The sequence below is a fragment of the Pipistrellus hanaki genome, assembly GCF_964339955.1.
Source record: "Pipistrellus hanaki genome assembly, chromosome: 15".
Classification (NCBI taxonomy): domain Eukaryota; kingdom Metazoa; phylum Chordata; class Mammalia; order Chiroptera; family Vespertilionidae; genus Pipistrellus; species Pipistrellus hanaki.
In genome coordinates, this window is record NC_140517.1 from 16,218,924 (window position 1) to 16,237,556 (window position 18,633).

At 56.6% G+C, this 18,633-nt stretch overlaps 2 protein-coding genes across 9 annotated transcripts in view; one reads left to right on the forward strand and one right to left on the reverse strand.

Moving 5' to 3' along the window:
• The window catches only part of ZNRF1 (zinc and ring finger 1), a 93,688-nt gene extending 81,486 nt beyond the window's left edge, over nt 1–12,202 (forward strand). Inside the window, exons 3-5 of one of the 3 annotated variants that reach the window (XM_084906776.1) lie at nt 6,416–6,521; nt 8,065–8,156; nt 9,041–12,202. In XM_084906776.1, the coding sequence (XP_084762902.1) occupies nt 6,416–6,521; nt 8,065–8,122 (164 nt within the window). In that variant the 3' untranslated portion in view covers nt 8,123–8,156; nt 9,041–12,202. The remainder of the gene's footprint in view (nt 1–6,415; nt 6,522–8,064; nt 8,157–9,040) is intronic. The other 2 variants (XM_084906775.1, XM_084906777.1) reach the window with 2 other exon arrangements.
• Nucleotides 12,203–13,331: 1,129 nt separating this feature from the next.
• LDHD (lactate dehydrogenase D) lies at nt 13,332–18,106 on the reverse strand. Of its 6 annotated transcripts, none has more exons than XR_014797003.1 (12): nt 17,980–18,106; nt 16,653–16,765; nt 16,298–16,439; nt 15,944–16,085; nt 15,652–15,811; nt 15,173–15,372; nt 14,950–15,078; nt 14,735–14,862; nt 14,241–14,331; nt 14,048–14,159; nt 13,661–13,958; nt 13,332–13,539 (listed from the first exon to the last, which is right to left on the reverse strand). XR_014797003.1 is itself a non-coding variant. In XM_084906738.1 (11 exons), the coding sequence occupies exons 1-11, from the start codon at nt 18,052–18,054 to the stop codon at nt 13,793–13,795; spliced, it is 1,458 nt and encodes a 485-aa protein (XP_084762864.1). In that variant the 5' UTR covers nt 18,055–18,072; the 3' UTR covers nt 13,332–13,792. The 6 variants fall into 6 exon arrangements, 4 of the variants coding, with proteins under 4 accessions (XP_084762864.1, XP_084762865.1, XP_084762863.1 ...); XR_014797004.1 differs by having other exon boundaries at nt 13,332–13,505; nt 13,625–13,958; nt 17,980–18,074; XM_084906738.1 differs by having other exon boundaries at nt 13,332–13,958; nt 17,980–18,072.
• Nucleotides 18,107–18,633: the final 527 nt, after the last annotated feature.

Here is an 18,633-nt window from a genome sequence, read left to right on the forward strand (position 1 = left end):
GGGCCTTTCAGGGTCCACAGGCCAAAGCCCTAGGCAGGACCTCTAGATATTTATTTTGGTTTTGCCAGTAACATATCTAACCCAGGATTTCTTACCATATCAACTTCCCAACTTCACTTTATCTTTTCTGATTAAAAGAAGTGAGGAGACTTAAAAAAGTCAGTGAAGCCTAGAACTCGCAGAATCTTTTTGGGAAGGGGGCAGGCGGAGAATTACCCAGTTAGAGAGAGAAATGCTATTTTCTCACGAAGATTCTCTAGCACTCCTGCTCGCTGCCCTGGAGGGCTCCCCTCTACGCACACACGTACACTTTCTGTAATTGCTGGCACCAGTTGGGGATTTTCGAAGAAAATTTGCAGTGGTTCTAAAAGATGAAATTTAGTTAACCACCAAAGGGGAAAAAAAGTAGAAACCTCCTAAATGAGGCGGACAGAAAGTAGTATTTTTCTTATTATGAGGGTTGGCCTGAGCCGCCGGTTGGAAGGCCTCCAGTAGCCGCCTGCCAGATTAAAACACACACCAAACACTTCAGCAAAGACAAGACTAGTTCAACTGGTTTGCCCGGTGCTCAGGAGAAATGCAAAGTCTGTAACCTGTGCTGGGGCAGGTGCTAACCCCTGCTGGAGGGCCAGCGAGGGCGCCAGGCCCCAGAACACTGCGCCTTCCATCGCTCCTGCTCCTCTCCCAGGGCAGCTCGGAGCCCAGGACTCCTAGGAGATGAGGAAGGAGTTGGAGAGACCCATTTTTGTGGGTAAATGTGGTCAGCTTGAATGGGACTTTTCACTTCTCTCCCTTTCCAACATCTGTTTGTGGTTCTGAGACTGGGGGAATTTGCCCTCAAGAATATGTACTCAAAATTTTACTAACAAATTGCTCAGCTAGCAGAGTGAGCCTCAAGGTGAGGAACCTGATTCTGCTATGAACACATGAGAGTCAGATCCTGAAAGCATAGGAGGCCCTGGTTCCAGGACCAGCCAGGGGTTCTTGGCCCTGGGAAAGTCTGGTGTGTGGCAGGTCCATTGCCATTGGTATTAGGAGAGCTTGGTGGTGCTCAGAGCAGCTTCAGAAGTTTCTCCTTGGCTTTTAAATTTTTTAAATATGTTTTTATTGATTTTTTTTTTTAGAGAGAGAAGGAGAGGGGGTGGGGGAGAGAGAGAGAGAGAGAGAGAGAGAGAGAGAGAGAGAGAGAGAGAGAGACAGACATCAATCAGCTGCCTCCTGCATGCCCCCTACTGGGGATCGAGCCAACAACGCGGGCATGTGCCCTGATCCAGAATCAAATGGCAACCGGTGCATGGAACAGCATTCAACCAACCGAGCTACGCTGGCTAGGGTTTCCCTCACCTTCCTTTTGGGAGTGCGGACCCCATGCCCTGCTCCTTCAAGATTCTGACTACCCTTCCTCTTATCTGCCAGAGGTCATTGTCCCCTACTTCAGGCCTCTTGAAATACTGAATGCCACACAAGGTTTAAAGGAGAGGGAATTGGGTTCCTCTCAAAGCAGGAATACCTGCTGCTAGTTTACCCCTAGCTGAGCCAGCAGGCCTGAGCAAGTGGTGCTTTTTTGGCCCGTGTATCCGCTGAGGCCCTGTATTTGGAATGGTAATGCCTTTTCTTGGGTCTGGGGAAGCCAAGCAAGTCCCGGGCGAAGGTTTGCCTAGCCCAGGAGGGCGCTGCCAGGAGCGGTTGTTAGATGCTACAGCAGCTGCTGAGTACCAGCAGCAGAGGTGTCTGGCCTGGTGTTCCTCCTGCAGAGGGAAAGGAGGAAGGTGCTCCCAGCAGCTGCTGATTGGCAGGCCGGGCTGCTGGGGGAGTGAGGAGTGGGGTGGGTGGAGGCCAAAGGAGGGAGCTGAGTGGGTGGTTGTGGGAGCTTCTGTAAATCGAAACCCTCTGGCCTGAGCTTTAGTGGTTCATCCCTTTGGGGCGTTGCCCACCTCGCCAACACAACTGGATCACACCTCACAGTCCCGGGGTCCTGGGCTGAGGATGATGGTGGGGGAACTCACTCTGCTAAAAGTCTCCCCTTTGCCCAGAGACTCCGCAGGAATGGAGCTGGCAAGTTTTTGGTTTTGGTTTTGGTTTGTTTTTCAGAGAGAGGGAAAGAAAAAAAAACATGAATGATGAGAGAGAATCATTGATTGGCTCCTCCTGCATGTCCCCTACTAAGGTTCAAACCCAAAACCCAGGCATGTGCCCTTGACTGGAATCGAACCTGAGACCCTTCTCTCCAATGCTCTATCTACTGAGCCAAACCAGCCAGGGTGAGCTGGCAAGTCTTGGCGTTGTTGGCACTGCCCCTTCCTGTCCCTCAGGAGATGAGGCCAGCAGCGTGGTGCATGCTGAGAAGCTACAAGACCAGGTTTTCTGCACCTAGGCTGGAAATGAGGCCAGGGGGTGGAGCCTGTTCTGTCATTCGCTGGGGTTCTCCCTCTGGCTCCCACCTCACTTCCTACCAAGGCCTTGCCTGGCATTGGGTACAAGGGGAAACATACTGAACATTCCCACACTCGGCTGCTGGCTGTGCGCTGCACATCCGCCTCCCCTCCTGGCTGCTGGCAGGAATGTATCTGTAGCTGTTCGGGCTTCCCCACCCCCTCCTTGTCACCAGGAGTTCTGGGGTCCCATTTTGGCTCTAGAGAACTTTGCCTACCACTCTGGTTTGGTTCCCTGGTCTGGTTGGAGGGGTAGGCATTGGAACCATTTTGTACCACCCCCAGTCAGGCCAAACACACTTCCAGAGCAGTGATGTTGGCCTTGCCCAGGATATCAAGATGCTTGGGAGGGGCTCGGGAGGCGGTGAGAGAAAGGCAGAAAGCACAGCGTTGTTCCTGTGCTCATCAGCCGGCATTGGTCGGCCCCTCCTCGGGACCTGGGGATGCCAAGGGGCATTTGAGTTCATCTGCAGAGCAGCCTCGGCTTGTGCCAGGCCCGGTGTCCTTGCTTTGTGCTGTGAGGTCCTCCCGCAGTGGGCAGCGGGCTCCCATCTGAGAGGAACCAGCTGATAGCCAAGCTTCCGCTTCCGTCATTTCCCCTTTCCTGCTTGGCTCCCAGAGACATCTGGGGGCCGGTGATTTCCAGGGCCCCGGGGATTGGGACGGGAAGTTTGACTCAGCCCACTCAGGCATGTTCCTGCCTTTCACTGTGAGAAGACGGCTGCCTCCCGGGGCTCTGCTGGCTGTGAGCACCGCTGGCTTCCCCACGCAGTCAGGTCCCACGCCCCATCCCAGCAACCTCCCGGCAGCCTGTGGGTTTACAGACAGAGAAAATGACCACAGACTCTCCAGGGGCCAAGCAGCTGAGAGTGGCTGTTCTCCCAGCTCCTGTGCGCGGGAACTGATGTATGGGGTTGGCTTTATTTTGGGCTTTTCCCTCAGGCTTCCTGGTGAGGGGCTTTGAGTCACCATAGCCTTCTAGGCCCTGAGGAATCCTCATTTCAGAGGCCCCAGATACTGCTCTTTACAACCAAGTAATCAGAGGGCAGTGGAGAAGGGTGCCAACTAGAGGGTCCCCCATCTGCACGACCTTTCGTGAGCCCTGTGACTTAGGCGAGATGCCTGACTTCTGGCTTCAGTATCTTCATAAAGTGAGAACACATGTGCCCTGCCTGGCTCCTAAGATTGTGAGGCTGAAGTGAACACACACAGGAAACCTCAGTATGTCTCAAGGACAGCGTCCACGAACAGTTAAAATCTTAGTAGTGGAGAACTGGTCCTGTTTTAAGCTCTTCTTTCTTCACAGCCATAAGCCTGCTCTCTCGGTTTTTCTCCTGTGGCTTTGAGAACTTCTGGGTAACCTGTGCTTACATCCCCTCTTTCACCAAGCCTTTCCGATATTAAGGTTGACCTAGGTTTGTATTCGGCTTTCTTTGGGTTTCATTCGAAACTTTCTTCCCAGTTGACCTCTATGCCTCATCTATAACCTGTCACCCACATCTCTCTTCTAAATCCCAGATGATCAACCCATATACCAAGGGGTGGCAGGTTCAATTCCTGGTCACCCCATGGCCCAGGAGTCTGCACCTGCCCTAGCAAACCTCCTGCCGGTCCCAGGAGGTTTGCTAAGGCAGGAGCAGATATTGTTCCCTTTGCCTGGAATATCCTTTTCTGAATAGTTCCCACCCCAGTTAGACATTTTTCATACCTCTCATACCTGGGCCTATATGCATCATAAGACTTCCTAGAAATTGCTGGGCTATTCATTTCTGTTTTTTTGTTAAGACTCTGAGCTTCTCGCATCCTGAGGTCGTGGCTTATTCACTGAGTCACTAGTGCCCAGAATGTCTTAGACATCTAGCAGAGGGCTGCTGACGCACTGCGGTGCTCTTCCTGTCCTGCTCGGCTTTTGCTGGGGCCCATGGTGTGCAGTGGCTTCCTTCCATTCACTCTTTTTTGTGGGGGCGGGGGGACAGGGGAGGAGGAGATGGGAATTTTTTTTTTCTTTTTCTTTCTCTTTTAAAAAATTGAATTTTTACAATTTAGTTGCATTTAGAACATTCACAGCATTGGACAACCCCATGTCTATCTAGTTACAAACATTTTCATCACCCCAAAAGGAACCCTCCCGCATGATTCTAGATGTAACTAGAGACCCAGTGCAGGAATTCGTGCACGGATGGGGTCCTTCTGGGTGGCCTGCAGGGATTGAGCTGAAACCCGCAGTCCAGTCCAATGCCATTCCTGCTCATCCTGGCCCCACTGTGCCTGCAGCAGGCTGGCATCCAATCCATCCCGCCTTCTGACATCCCCCAAGGGGTCTCGGATTGAGAGAGGGCATAGGCCGGGGATGGACTGCAGAAGGGCCGCATGGCGTGTCTGGCCCATCTCGCTCAGTCCCAGATCAGCCAGCCAGACCCCAGCAGTAAGCTAACCTACCAGTTGGAGCATTTGCCCCCTGGTGGTCAGTGCACATCATAATAAGCAGTTGAACAGCCTTAGCATATCATTAGCATATTATGCTTTGATTATATATTACCCTTTTATTATATAGGACTAGTGGCCTGGTGCACGAAATTCGTGCATGGGGAGGGAGAGTCTCCTCAGCCGGCCTGTACCCTCTCCAATCTGGGACCTCTAGGGGAATGTCCGACTGCCGGTTTAGGCCCAACGTCTGTGGAATCAGGCCTAAACTGGCAGTCAGACATCCCTCTCGCAATCTGGGACCGCTGGCTCCTAACCGCTCACATGCCTGCCTGCCTGATCACCCCTAACCACTCTGCATGCTGGCCTGCTCACCCCCAACTGCCCCTCCACCCTTCCAGCCTGATCACCCCTAATTCCACTCTCCCCCCGCTGGCCTGCTTGCCCCCAACTGCCCCCCCCCCCCCCCGCCACCGTCCTGCTCACCCCCGACTGCCCTCCCCTGCCGGCCTGGTCGCCCCTAACCGCCTCTGCCTGAGCCCCACCACCATGGCTTTGTCCAGAAGGACGTTCAGAAGTCTCCCGATCTACTTAGCATAATACTCTTATATTAGTATAGATATTTAAGATAGTCCACCTCATAGAACCAGGGCATGAATGGAATGATGCTTGCCAGGGGCTGAGGGGAGGGGAATGGGAGTTGCTACTGAATGGGTACAAAGTTTCAGTTACACAAGATGAGTAAGTTGTAGAGATATATAACACTGTATCTATAGGTAAGAATGTACTGTATACTTAAACCCTTAGCATTAAACAGTCACTCCGCATTCCCTCCTGCTCTTGACCCCCGACCTACTTTTTGGTGCTATGAATTTGCCTATGCTGGGCATTTCATGTAATGAATTATATAATAGATAGTCTTTTCTATCTGGCTTCAAAAACATCAGGTTCATCCACACTCTAGCATGCTTTGCTTCTTTGTTCTTTTTCATGACCGAGTAATATTCCATTGCATGGATACATCACATTTTGTTTATTCATTCGCTGGGGGACATTTGTTCCCACCATTTGGCTCTAGTGAATAGTGCTGCTGTGGACGTGTATATACAAGTATTTGTGAGATTACCTGCTTCCTCCATTCATTTTTGCCTTGTATTACTACACCACGCCAGTCATCACCGTATTTTTTCAAACCAAAAATCTTGCACTTGGTCTGTGTGTACGTTTAGGGGGAAAGTGTATTCAGGGAAATCCTTTGTCTAATGCTGCCTCTGCTACACACCTATCCCTCTCCAAGCCCCCTTAACTCTCTAGCCCCAGGCCACTTATTTGGTAAGTAATCCCCTTTTGCCTTCACGTAATTAGTGTGTGGTATGCATGCCCTATCTCCGCAGTGAGGGCCCTCAGGCCCAGGTCCACTTGGGCTTCTGTGTCCCTCACCGTGCCCTGCATATGCTGGGTGACCTGAGCACTTCCAACCAGTTCTAGACCCGTGCCTGCTCTGTGCCACCTGTCTGCTGGTGACTGACCCTCCCCCACTCTCCCGTTTCCCTCTGCAGACGATGTGCTGACTAAAGACGCAGGCGAGTGTGTGATCTGCCTGGAGGAGCTGCTTCAGGGAGACACGATAGCCAGACTGCCCTGCCTGTGCATTTACCACAAAAGGTACGAGAGGGGGCAGGGCCAGCTCAGCCACATCCCAGATCCACCCTCCTCACGAGCCATTCTGTTTTCTCTGGTGGAGGGACGGCTCTTCCCCCTCCCCACGCCCCACTCCCGGGATGTGAGTGGGGTTGAGACAGAGGCTGGCAGATGTGCTGAGTATAGGGCTGAGGGGAATAGCCAGAGACTTTGCTCTGGGCTGACGGCCTGGCCGGCTGCAGGGTGACTGGGAGACCTGTGGAGCTCCACAGGCCGGAGGTACTTAGGATCCCACAGAGCCAACGGTATCTTTCTTTGGAAATTTGACTCTTTACCCGTCTCCCCAGGCTTTTCCTCTGTGGGAGAGAGACGGGTGGAGGGGTGTGCTTGCTGCCCCTGCACCCACCCACCCCTGCTCCCCGGCCAGGAGGCAGGAATGGCCATGCGCTGGGGGCCAGGCACCGACGCTGCTATAATTAGCAGGGCCGAGATTTGTCCTCAGGCTCCAGCAGGAGCCTCATTCTTGTTTCCAACTGGAAAGAAGACACCTCCCTCCCCAAGACGGAGAACGCTCTGTGCTGCCTGTGGCTGCCACCTGCTCTTGGCTCCTCGAGCCTCAGAGCTTCTTCCTGACACACGGGCTTTTCCAGAGCCTGACTCACGGGGCCGCTGGCCACAGGGCAGTGGTGGTGCCGGCGCGCAGATGTGGCCGACGCAGGGGAGCCTGAGGTTGGCCTGGAGGAGGGGCTCTCGGTCCAGGGCCAGCCTGGAGTGCCACAGCTTCCTGGCCAGGTCCCAGCCAGAACCGGACAAGGAAATCTTTGGCTCTGGGGAAAATTATGCAAATTACCTGTCTGGATCCCATCTTCAAACATACCCAGATGTTGGTTTACAAATCAGAAGGCTGTCTTGGGGCAATCTCTGATCCCTCTTTGATTCAGGCAGTTCTTTCTGTAAACACTGGAGACCAGGGTTTCACGGTCAGGCTCCTGCCAGGCTCTCCGTAGCAGTGTCACCGAGCCAGAGGGCCATCCTTCTCTGGGATGTTGGCTGCTGACCACAGCCAACTGAACCAGGCAGCTGGGGGTCTCCTAAGAAGCCACCCCCTAGAGAGGGAGCCTCAAAGCTGCTCCTTTGACTCAGGAGAGGGCTCCCTCCGGCCCCCAGAGCTCAGAGTAATGGCCAGCCTTCGAGCCTTAGGGATAGCTGGCTCGCTGCCCTGCACTCCGCCCCTACTCACTAGTAGCTGTTATCACCACCTGGGTCCATGCAGGTAAGGCCTTGACCCTTCTCAAGGCCACAGCCCGCCCTTCTAGCATCCAGGTGTACCCCGTCCTGTGCCCGCCATACCAGGTTGGCTGCCCAGGCTGAGCCAAGGTCAGTCTTGGTGTTCTGCCTTCTTCCTGCTTCAGAAAGTGGGTATCTGGGGACACGCTTGTTTTCTCCTGGGGTCCTCGCAGGCGAGATTTAGGAAACCCCTACTCAGAAATCTGACCCTCGGAGCGAGCCCCCTAAGGCGCAGCCTGGTCAGCGGTAACGTGTCTCCCCTTGCCGCTCCCTGCCTCAGCTGCATAGACTCGTGGTTTGAAGTGAACAGATCTTGTCCAGAACACCCTGCGGACTGACCCTGCTGGGCTCGCTTGCTGACTCCTCTCAAAGGTGAGCCGGTGATTGGGGTGCTCTGGGGCCTGGGATTGGGATCTGGCCACTCTGGGGCTTGGGGCTGGGGACTGAGTTGCCCTTATATACCTCCAGGAGGGGAGCATCTTATAGTTCTATGGTGCATTGGGGGGGCGGGGAGGGGAGAATTCTGGGAAGGCTAAGAGATGCTATCTTGCATGGTTATGGAAACACACACACACACACACACACACACACTCACACCTGCTCAGTGCAGTTGATTCTTTGAGGAAAGACGAGTCTATTCCAGATGTCTAGGGCGAATCTCCCTGAAGAAGGTCCAGGAAGAGCCCCTTGGAATGTGCCAGGTGGGAGAAGCCGCATGAGCTTGGGCCCCTGGGCTGGCACCTGCCTGTGCTTGCTGAGCGGCTAGGGCAAGTCCTCGCTCCTCGTCCCCCTGTGGACAGTTGTAGGACGGTGCATTGTCCCCTGTGGTACTCATCAGTGATCGTTCCACAGCTGGTGCTTCCCGCTTCAGGCCACCTCCCTCACACACACTGCCAGGCGGATCTGAGACCTCCAGGCCAGACTCAACCCAGCCTCCCAGCCCACACAGCACACGTCCTGGTTCCACAGCAGCCCCGCCAGCTGCCTTCCCACAGTGTGCACACACGTCCCCTGTAGAACCTTCTGGTCTGACCTCCCCCGTTCTCCCCCAGGCACCCTGCTTCACTGCTGACCACCCTCTCCTGTCCCCTCCAAATCCTGGGCCGGTACTTTATTTTACCTGGGAAATAGACAAAACCCCCAGGAAACCAAAACCCTGACTCCGCCTCCTCTCACATACAAAAGTTTTGGGGCCACTCTCTCTCTCTCTTTCTCTCTCTCGTTTTTTTGTTTTGTTTTGTTTTGTTTTGTGTTAGGTTTGTTTTATTTATTCCAAGTAAACTTCCAGAACAGCTGATGATGGCAGACAAATCAGGGACATTTGCTCTTTTTACCTTCACCTGAAAAACTGAGGACATGGGGAGAAGAAACAGTGAGGGTGAGAGTGAGGCAGAGGGCGTGGAGCCCGGCGCTGGAGTGCCGAGTCCAAGTTCCCGGCATGATACTTGCCTTCTCGGGCCGCGGACTGGAACCACAGGCGCCCAGCCCGTCCCCAGCCGGACACACAGGCTGGCTTCAGCCCGGCGGGAGCACGACTCACGTATTGTGGTCCCCACAGGGACGGCCAGCCCCGCTCCCGCGAGGAGGCTTCGGACCCTGGGGCAGAGCTGAGCTGGGGACACCCGTGGGAGCAGGGCGCCCCTGCGCACTGACTTCAGAGAATGGTTCTGCCTTTCTCCCCGAGGACACCAAATTCGATGAGTCATGAGTTTGAGAGAAGAAAGAATGGACCGCCCTCCTTCCCCTCACCCCTCATCCTAGGAGGGAAAGGGCATTTTCTTTCTCACCTTTGAAAGGCATTGTGGGTCTGTCTCTATAACGTGTTTACAAAAAAAAAATCATAAAAAAAAAAAAGTCTAGTGTCGACTGGTGTTTTCGCCCGTGATGTTTACAGATCGCTGTCTGCTGCCCGGCTAGAACCCACCCAATGGCAAAGGGACAGAGCCAGGCTCAGTGCTGATGGTGCGAGAGACGCTCGCCCAGCGCCCCGTCCGTTTGGCCCTCGCCATCAACAACCGCTCGGCCTTGGTTTTCTTTGCCCGTTTTCCTGGCTTGATTTTTGCACTTTTCTCCCCTCGGGACCCTGAGATCTTGACTTCATTGCCAAAAAAAAAAAAAAAAAAACCCACGGAAGACCTCCCCCTTCATCCCTGACTCTCCTCCCTCCTTCCCTCCCAGTTCTGGTCAGTTCAGAGGACTTCACAATCACAAGTGTCCTGCAAAAATGCCTGAACATTTTCCTTAGGCCCTTGTGGATTTTTTTTTTTTCCCTGAAAACTTAAACCAACAGAAGACTTATTAAAGGGACATGTACAGCTACCCGTTTTCAGGCACTCCGTTTGAGAACATTTTAGCCATCGATGTTCACACGTGGCATCAGCTCACGCAAGATAGGTTTCTGTATTTATATACTCAAATACAAAGAAAACACCACCCTTATAAAATGTTTAAAAAAAAAAAATGTTCGAAGTTGGGGGCAAAGCTTTCTTCATTAGTCAAGATGTTTTGATATATGGTATTAAAATCATGTCTAATAAAAGATGCATTGTGTGACTTTCTTTTAATGGTGCTGTTACACAATCCGGAAATGGGCGTTGTGCACCTGTCTCCCACCTCCTCCCCCCTCGCCTCATTCGCCTTCTTTCAGGGTAATACTTGGTACTGTACGTGTGATGGGGTTTTCAGAGCCCTCGTGCCTGGGTAGAGGGAATGTGGCATTCAGACCCCAGTCCCAGAGGTTCACTAGCCCTTCAAGCATCATGGAGTCAACCCGCCATCACCTGTGGAACCGTTGTGACAAAAACACTTCCGCAAGGTTTGCAGGGGCGATGATCTCGCAGCCACTGGAGGCTGTAAGGATGTGCGTCCTTCCTGCGCCCGGCCCCCTGCCCCCCTTCTTCCTCTGTTCCCCATCACACGTGCTGCCTGCCTGTTGCCCAGTCCATGCTCAGTGCTGACTCAGGGGCATGCTTTCATTGAGGCCCAGAGACAGGCCCTGTTATGGGGCTGAGCCAGCTCCGAGCCACTCGGGGCCCACAAGAGTTGGCACAACTTGGGCTGGGCAGGACGCTCCGGGCAGTGGATAGCACTGCACAGCTGGCCTCTCTGCCTGTGCCCGGCAGGCTGCCGGAGCAGCATCCCAGAGCCCCCTGCGGAGCCTACGAAGGACGGCTCTGGAGGAGTCCGCTCCAGCCTCTGCCCCTCTCCGAGCTCTGTTGCCTCTAACCCCACCAGGCCCTGACTCTGCAGCCGTCTTCCACCAGACGCTTCCTGAAGCACCTGCTCTGCGAGGGCATTGCAGGCCCGCGAGCTAAGGGACAGGCACGCTCAGCGTGTTCAGAAAAATACGAAAGAAGAGTATGTGTCTGAGCTGGGCCTCGGAGCCAGACCCTCCTGAAGCGGAGACCCCCTGGGCCAGTGATCACCATGGTGGCCAGGATGTGGGCTCAAAACTGTCTGCATGTGGCTCCTCTACTTGGCAGAATGATCTTGGGAAAATGACTTGGCTCACCTAAACTTCAGATTCCTCGCATGTGGAAGGACAAGGTCATGCAACACAAAGGTCAGAGAGTCTGCCCAGAAGCCCCTGGCACGTGCATCGCGGGCTCGCTCTCTCAGCTACGTCACCACAGAGCATTGTTCTATTCACAGCACCGCCTGCTTCTGCCTGGCAACTGTGTCTCCCTGTTCTATATTTAATTCCTCCGGCAAAGCTCGCCCTGAAGGAGATCTCCTTGCCTGACCCCTGGGCTGCAGGCAGAGGGCTGTGTGCCCACCTCCGTTGCGTAGGCCTGGCGGCTTTGGCAACATCCTGTGAGCCAGGTGGGGCAGGGCCAGGGCCCACACCAGGTGCTATTCCAGGCTCCTGGGGCTGATGCTAACTCCCCTCCCCACCCCCAACGACTTGCCCTCCCACCTGACACACTGCAGCCCTCTGCTGACTACTGGGTCCTCCGAATCCAGACCTAGTTCCTGGGTGCCAGCTCCTGGGTGGGGGTGGGCCAGGGTGTGTGGGCTTCCCAGGTGGAACTAATGTCTGTCATCGTCCCTCCTGACAGCTCTCAGAGGGGAGAGGAGGGCAGGAGCTGGGGGGTGGGTTCCACCCACTGTCTTTGGGGCCTTCCTGGTCAGGAGCACCTCACTAGTACAAAAATCATCTAGTAGCATTTAATGTTGTTGAGGTTTATAGGAGAATGTCCTTATTCTTTACGAGACAGATGGTGAATTATGTAGGCAAATGATGTCAAGAAATATGTAAATTTCAAACGGTTTCTCCAAAATACACCCAACAAATGAGACAAAAATATCCCTTGTTGAATCTTCAGTGGCTGGTATGTCAGTGAACAGTGTACTTGTTCTTTCAACTCTTCTGTATGTTTGGAATTTTTCCTAATAAAAAAAAAAACTATGGGGAAATAGCCATTTGTTGAGCATCTACTAGTTGCCAGGCAGCGGGAGGCTTATCAGAGAAGAGCCCTGTCCTGTAGGGGGGAAATCTGGGAGGTGGGGTCTAGGAGCTGTGTCTCCATGGAGTATATGAGGCCAACCTGTATGGGTGGTTTGGGAGGGACTAACGAGACCTGCCCCACACCATCCCTTGGCGCAGCTACTGCTCCCATCTAGGGCAGCGGGTGGGGGTTGGGGGTGCAGGGAGAGAACAAGTCACAGGGGAGCAAACTCCAGGATCGGCCCAGTGTTAGTTACCACGGAGGAAGGGTTCCTGGAACAAGTAGACTAACGCGTCACAGCGGGCTGCCTCTGCCCAGGGCCTGAACATCGGATGGCAAGAGGTGAGGGGGTGGAGGGTGGAGGCAGGGAAGGAACTCGGCTTGGAGAGAGTCAGGGGGGGTGCCCTGCCTGGCTGGCCAAGCCTGTTTCCTTAGGCGCCAGGGGATGAGGGAGTTGGGCCCACAGCTATATGCTCCTGGGGCCTGCAGCGGGTGGAGTTTAGAGATTGGCTTCTAGGACTGCGTCCTGCCCCCTCCCTGAGGGCTGAGAGCTGTAGGCCCTGGCATGTAAGCTGGGCCCCAGCAGTGGCTGGGGTGTCGGAAGTTTATGGTGGCAGGCGCCCTCAAGTGGGCGTAGGGGGAACAACGGTCAGGTACCCCAGACAGAAGCTCTGGCCGGGGATCCCCGGGCATGGCACAACTGGTCGACAGATTCTGACTTGGAGGGCAGAAGAGCTGGGAGTTTTAATAAGTCACACCCTGGAGAGGTGTGGTACAAGGAGAGTCACCTCACTTCCATTCCCAGTGATTCGTAGCAGCTGCTTAAAGGACATGCACAGAGTGTTCTAAGGCCCAGTTGGCACTCGGGGGCGGAGTCTGTCGGAAGTGATGTTGACCACGGACAAGTCCTCCGGTTCTGGGGTTCCTGAAGGTGACCTCCCCCTGTAGCCTGAGTGCCATCCCCTCCCCAGGCTGCAGTAAGTCAGAGGACAGGTCTGGGACGAGGGGTGGGGGTGTCGCTGTCCCAATGACCTGGGGGGGAGGGGCTGCGCAGGAAGTCATCACAGGTTCTGCCTGCCCACCTCCGGGCAGCCACAAATGGGGTTCAGGTTTATTAGAGCTAAGGGTGCTGAGTTCCTCAGACTTTGTCCCCGGATCCCAGCAAGGGGGAGGCCTGGGGGAGGACAGTCAGCTCAGTCTTTGGCACAGGACTGGCTGTGTAAGAGAGAGAAGCAGCATCTCCACCGGCTTACAGTTACTGAACCAAAGGCTCCTGGGACAGCAAGAGGGCCAGGGAGGGGCCAGGCCTTCAGGCTTCTCTCCCCTCTTCTGGCCTTGAGTTCCAGATAAGAGGCAAAGGCAGAGCTGTTCTGTGGCTTGAAGAACCCAGGCTCCTGGGACAGCAAGAGGGCCAGGGAGGGGCCAGGCCTTCAGGCTTCTCTCCCCTCTTCTGGCCTTGAGTTCCAGATAAGAGGCAAAGGCAGAGCTGTTCTGTGGCTTGAAGAACCCAGACAGGAAGTTCCACTGTCTGGGGTTTGTGTGCCAAGTGCTCGGAGCCCCTCACAGCACCTTGCCCGGGTTCATGAGGCCTCGGGGATCCAGCGTGGCCTTGAGCTGCCGCATGGTCTCTATGCCCACGGCTCCCACCTCCTCCTGCAGCAGCTGCCGTTTGCCCAGCCCAATGCCGTGTTCCCCTGTGCATGTACCGTGGAGTGCCAGCGCCCGCCTGCGAAGCGGTGGAGAGACCATCAGCGGGGGGGCTCCTTCCACTCCCCTCGGCCTCCCCCTCCTCCCTGGCCCGGACTTTGCTCTTACCTTCCCAGCTGGCATGCAAAGGCCTCCAGCCTGCCGAGCTCCTCGGTGTCCTCCGGGTCTACCAGCAGGATGCAGTGGAAGTTGCCGTCGCCCACGTGTCCAACAATGGTTCCTGGGGGCCCAGAGGACCGAGCTGCTGCTCCCAGCCCAGCCTCCCGCCCCCCCCCTCACTCCAGCAGTGGGCAGGCAGCACCTGTGAGCCCCGAGGCCTTCAGGTCCTCCTTGGTCTGCACCAGGATCTCCGGCAGCCGGGAGATGGGCACACAGACGTCAGTGGCATAGCCCTGGGGCAGGGGCAGGCCTGTGAGATTCTCCCCTCACCCCCTGCCTGCCCCTCAGAGGGAAGGGGTCACAGTAGTCAAGGTCTAGGGGGCTCTCGAGGACTCAATTTCCCCTGTACAAGACGATGGCTGGGACATGTCCTCCAGACGCTGCCAGCCAAGGCTTCCACAGCTCGCTCCTTGCTCCCCTCCCTTGCTGTGTCCCTCCCCACCCCTCTTCCCTGTGCCCACGGCCTGGCTCAATGCAGAGGCCCCTCCTGAGGTTTGGGCAGGCGACTCTGCTTTCCCTCGAACGGCTGAGTGGGGGCAGTCCTGCCTGCTGTGGGCTTAGCCTGCTGCTCCGGACACCAGGGCAGTGGGCTGAGGGAAGGGTGCGTGGGTCCCACTCCCCCTCGGCCCGGCTCACCTTGCAGCCCGGCCGCAGGGCCAGGGCGGCGTACCAGGCGTTGTGCCGGGCGGCCCAGAGCTGGCTGCGCTCCTCCGCCTCCTTGGCCCAGGAGAAGTGGAAGGCGCCGTTGGCCTGGGTGATCTCCTCTGCAGGGGACGGGGGTGGGGGGGATTGACTCCAGGCCCCACGCCGCCCGGCAGCCCGTGACCCTGCCTCCCAGCACCCCGGCGCACCTGTCCGCTGCACCTGCTCCACCAGGGCCTGCTCGGAGCCGTGGAACTCGAGGAACAGCGTGGGTGCCACGGAGCAGTCCAGTTTGCTGTACCTGATGCAGGCGTCCATCATGACCTCATCCAGGAACTCTGGGACCGAGGAGGGGGCAGGTGACGCGAGGGCCGGCCTTCAAAGGGGGCTTGTTCCGGGGAGCCCGCCCGGACCGCCCCGCTCCCGGCTCACCGATGCGGGCCACGGGCACCGCGGCCTGGAGGATGTGCACGGTGCTGTCCACGGCCGCCTGGACGCTGGGGAACGCGCAGGTGGCGGCCACCGTGGCCTCGGGGGCGGGGTGCAGGCGCAGGGTGGCGGCTGTGATGAGGCCCAGGGTTCCCTCCGAGCCCACAAAGAGCCCGGTGAGGTTGTAGCCCGCTGCGCTCTTCCTGGACCCCCCCCCCCCCCCGGGACAGGCAGGTAGGTGAGTGCCCAGGCCAGGAGTGGGGGCACTGTCCTCAGGCCCCTGTCAGGGCTGGTACTGAGCCCAAGGTTGGGGTTGCCCTCTCGGCCCAGACTGCCCTCAAAGCCTAGGTTCCCTGGGCCCAGGCTAGGTGGGCCTTAAGCAAGAACGATCCCCAGTGCCATCCGCTTTGTCCCAGTGACAGTTTCGGAAGCCGGCGCCGCCCAGGGGCGAGGCGCGGTCTCTGCGGGAGGAGGACGCTCACCGGTAATGCCGGCCCCGGCCCGCGGTGTGCAGCAGCTGCCCGCCAGGCAGCACCACCTCCAGGTTCAGCACGTTGTCCCGGATGGTGCCGTAGCGCACGGTGTTGGTGCCCGAGGCCCCTGTGGCCGCCATGCCACAGAGGGAGGCGTCTGCACCCGGGTCTGGAGAGGACAGGCAGGAGGCAGCCTGGGGCAGACGCCCAGGGGCTGGGGGGCTGGGGGGGGGGGGGGAGGGACCCTGCAAGCCCCTCCAAAGAGCCCTGCCTCCGGGGAGCCCGCAGGGCTGCAGCCTACCTACAGGAAACCAGAGGCCAGTGCCCCGCAGGTGGGTGTTGAGCCCTTTGCGGGTGACGCCGGGCTCCACCACCACAGAGAAGTCCTCTGGGTTCAGCGCCAGGATGCGGTCCATGTGGGTCAGATTGAAGCAGACGCCACCCTGGCAGAAGGGGTTGTCAGGGGTTGGTTGACCTAGTTTTTCTGCCAGCCCCAGGCCCCAGGCCCTCCCAGCCTGAAGCTGACCCTCCCAGCAGCCAGGCCAGGTCCTCAGATGGCAAGTAAGGAGGATTGGACCTGAGCCCCCAAGCTGAGTGTGTGTGTGTGAGGCAGGAAAGTAACAAGTGTGATGGGACCAGAGCGCGGCCACCGTACCTGCACGGCACAGACTCCGCCCTCCAGCCCAGTGCCCGTGCCGAAGGGGATGATGGGCACGCCGTGGCGGTAGCACAGGGCTGCCAGCCGGCTGACTTGCTCCACGTTCTGGGGCCACACCACGGCGTCTGGAGGTTGGCACCTAGAACCAGAACCTCGGCGGTTTAGGTGGGGCATGAGACTCCCTGGTCCCGCTCAGGATCCCCAAGGTAGTATAAGACCTGGGGCTGCGCGTGGGACCGGGGTATGGAGGACGGAATGCCAGAGTACCCCCAAGACAAATGCGCGGGGAAGAAGCCAGCCCAGAACCCTCACTCTCCACCGGGGGCTCTGGCGGGCGAGGGGACCCCCACACCTGTGCATCGACTCATCGTGCCCGTGTTGTTGTAGGACCGCAGCGGCCGTAGACACGTGGGGGCTCCCCACCACTGCCCTCAGAGCCTCCACAAAGTCCTCGCCGAGTTTGCCCTGCGGGGAAGAGACGCTTGGGGCCACGGGCCTGCCCCTGTGGGAGGTGGGAGCGGGAGGGCTGGAGTGGGAGAGGGGCTGCCTGGCCCCCTGACACTGCCTCCAAGGCCAATCAGAAGCAGATCCAGCCGAAACCGGTTTGGCTCAGTGGATAGAACGTCGACCTGCGGACTGAAAGGTCCCAGGTTCGATTCCGGTCAAGGGCATGTACCTTGGTTGCGGGCACATCCCCGGTAGGGGGTGTGCAAGAGGCAGCTGGTCGATTTTTCTCTCTCATCAACGTTTCTAGCTCTCTATCTCTCTCCCTTCCTCTCTGTAAAATATCAATAAAATATATTTTTTTAAAAAAAAGAAGAAGCAGATCCACTCTGCAGGCATGCCCCTTTCCAAACAGAACCACAGGGGTCAATGTTTCACTTCAGAAAAACTGCCACTGGACAAGAAAAACGGGATTCACTCTACAAATCGGGTCATCAGCAGGGTTCCATCACATAGCCAGTCCTGCCTCAGTGCCTGGGAAAGGTTACTCTCTCCCTTCTCTAAGGCCAGCCAGGCGCTGCTCTACACCAGGGACAGAAGCAGGAAAAAGCCCCATTGCCCACCAACTACAGTGCCCCGGCCCCGTTTGGCTCTGCCTCTTAGAGCCTTTCCTGGGCTTTCTTCCCATTTTACAGATGGACAATCAAGGCCAGCGAGTCAAAGACAGAGCCTAGCCTAGAACCCAAGTCCTTGCCTCCCAGACCCTCTTTCAAAAGGTGTGTGTATAGCCGAAACCGGTTTGGCTCAGTGGATAGAGCATCGGTCTGCGGACTGAAGGGTCCCAGGTTCGATTCCGGTCAGGAGCATGTGGGGGCACATCCCAGCAAGGGGTGTGCAAGAGGCAGCTGATGGATGTTTCTCTCTCATCGGTGTTTCTAGCTCTCTATCCCTCTCTCTTCTCTGTGAAAAATCAGTTAAAAAAAAAAAAAAAAAAAAAAAAAGGTGTGTATATATCTGGGTGCCCCAATGGGACACCCTGCAGCCCACAAGCCTTTCATTTGGCATTCTCTCCCCTAGACAGCCTGGGATGGCCAACTCACTCAGCACCCATGCTTGACACCGGGTGAGCCCATCGATCCTCTGTTCAAGGTCACGTTGGTGATGGGGCAGCACAGAGCCTGGTGGGACGTGGCATGTCGGGGGAGCCCACCCCCCAGGGAGCCTTCCCTGCCTACCTGCTTTATTCTGGAGCAGTAGCCCCTCCAGGGGAAGTGCCCCCAGGTGGCTGTGGCCCGCAGCAGACTGGCCATAGCTGGGCAGTGGCGAAAGGGGTGTGGACACTTAAGCTGGGAACTGCACCGGCCCATTGGCTGTGCTCGGGGTGGAGCCTGCTTAAGGTGGCACTCCTTAAGGTGGCGCTGCCAGACCTCGCTGAGTCAGGTGTGTCTGCCAGGATCTGCACTTGTAAAGGAGAGGCTCGCCTTAACACAAAGGGAAACAGAAGAGCAGGGCTTCCCGTGGTTCTTCAAACAAAGCCAGCCTCCTTGCCATGGTCTTCAAGGTCCTGCCAGTTCTCACTCACCTCTCCATCGACCCCACTTCCTTCCAATCTCCTCTTTGGCCTCTGAGCTCCAGCTTCATGTTCCCTTCCTGCCTACTCCCAGCTCCAGCCAGGCTCAGGGCCTTGACCACAGCCTTGTCTTTCTGAGCCTGCAAGGCTCCGCTCCGTTGTCACAGAGTAGGTGAAATGAGGGATGTGAGGAGGAAAAGTGCAAGGGATGACACGGAGTATGGTGATGAGGCAATCCAGGAAGCCTTCCTGGAAGAGGGGAGCTAAGGATAAACAGCAGTTCGACAGGTAAGTGAAGACTGTTGAATCCCTTTCATCT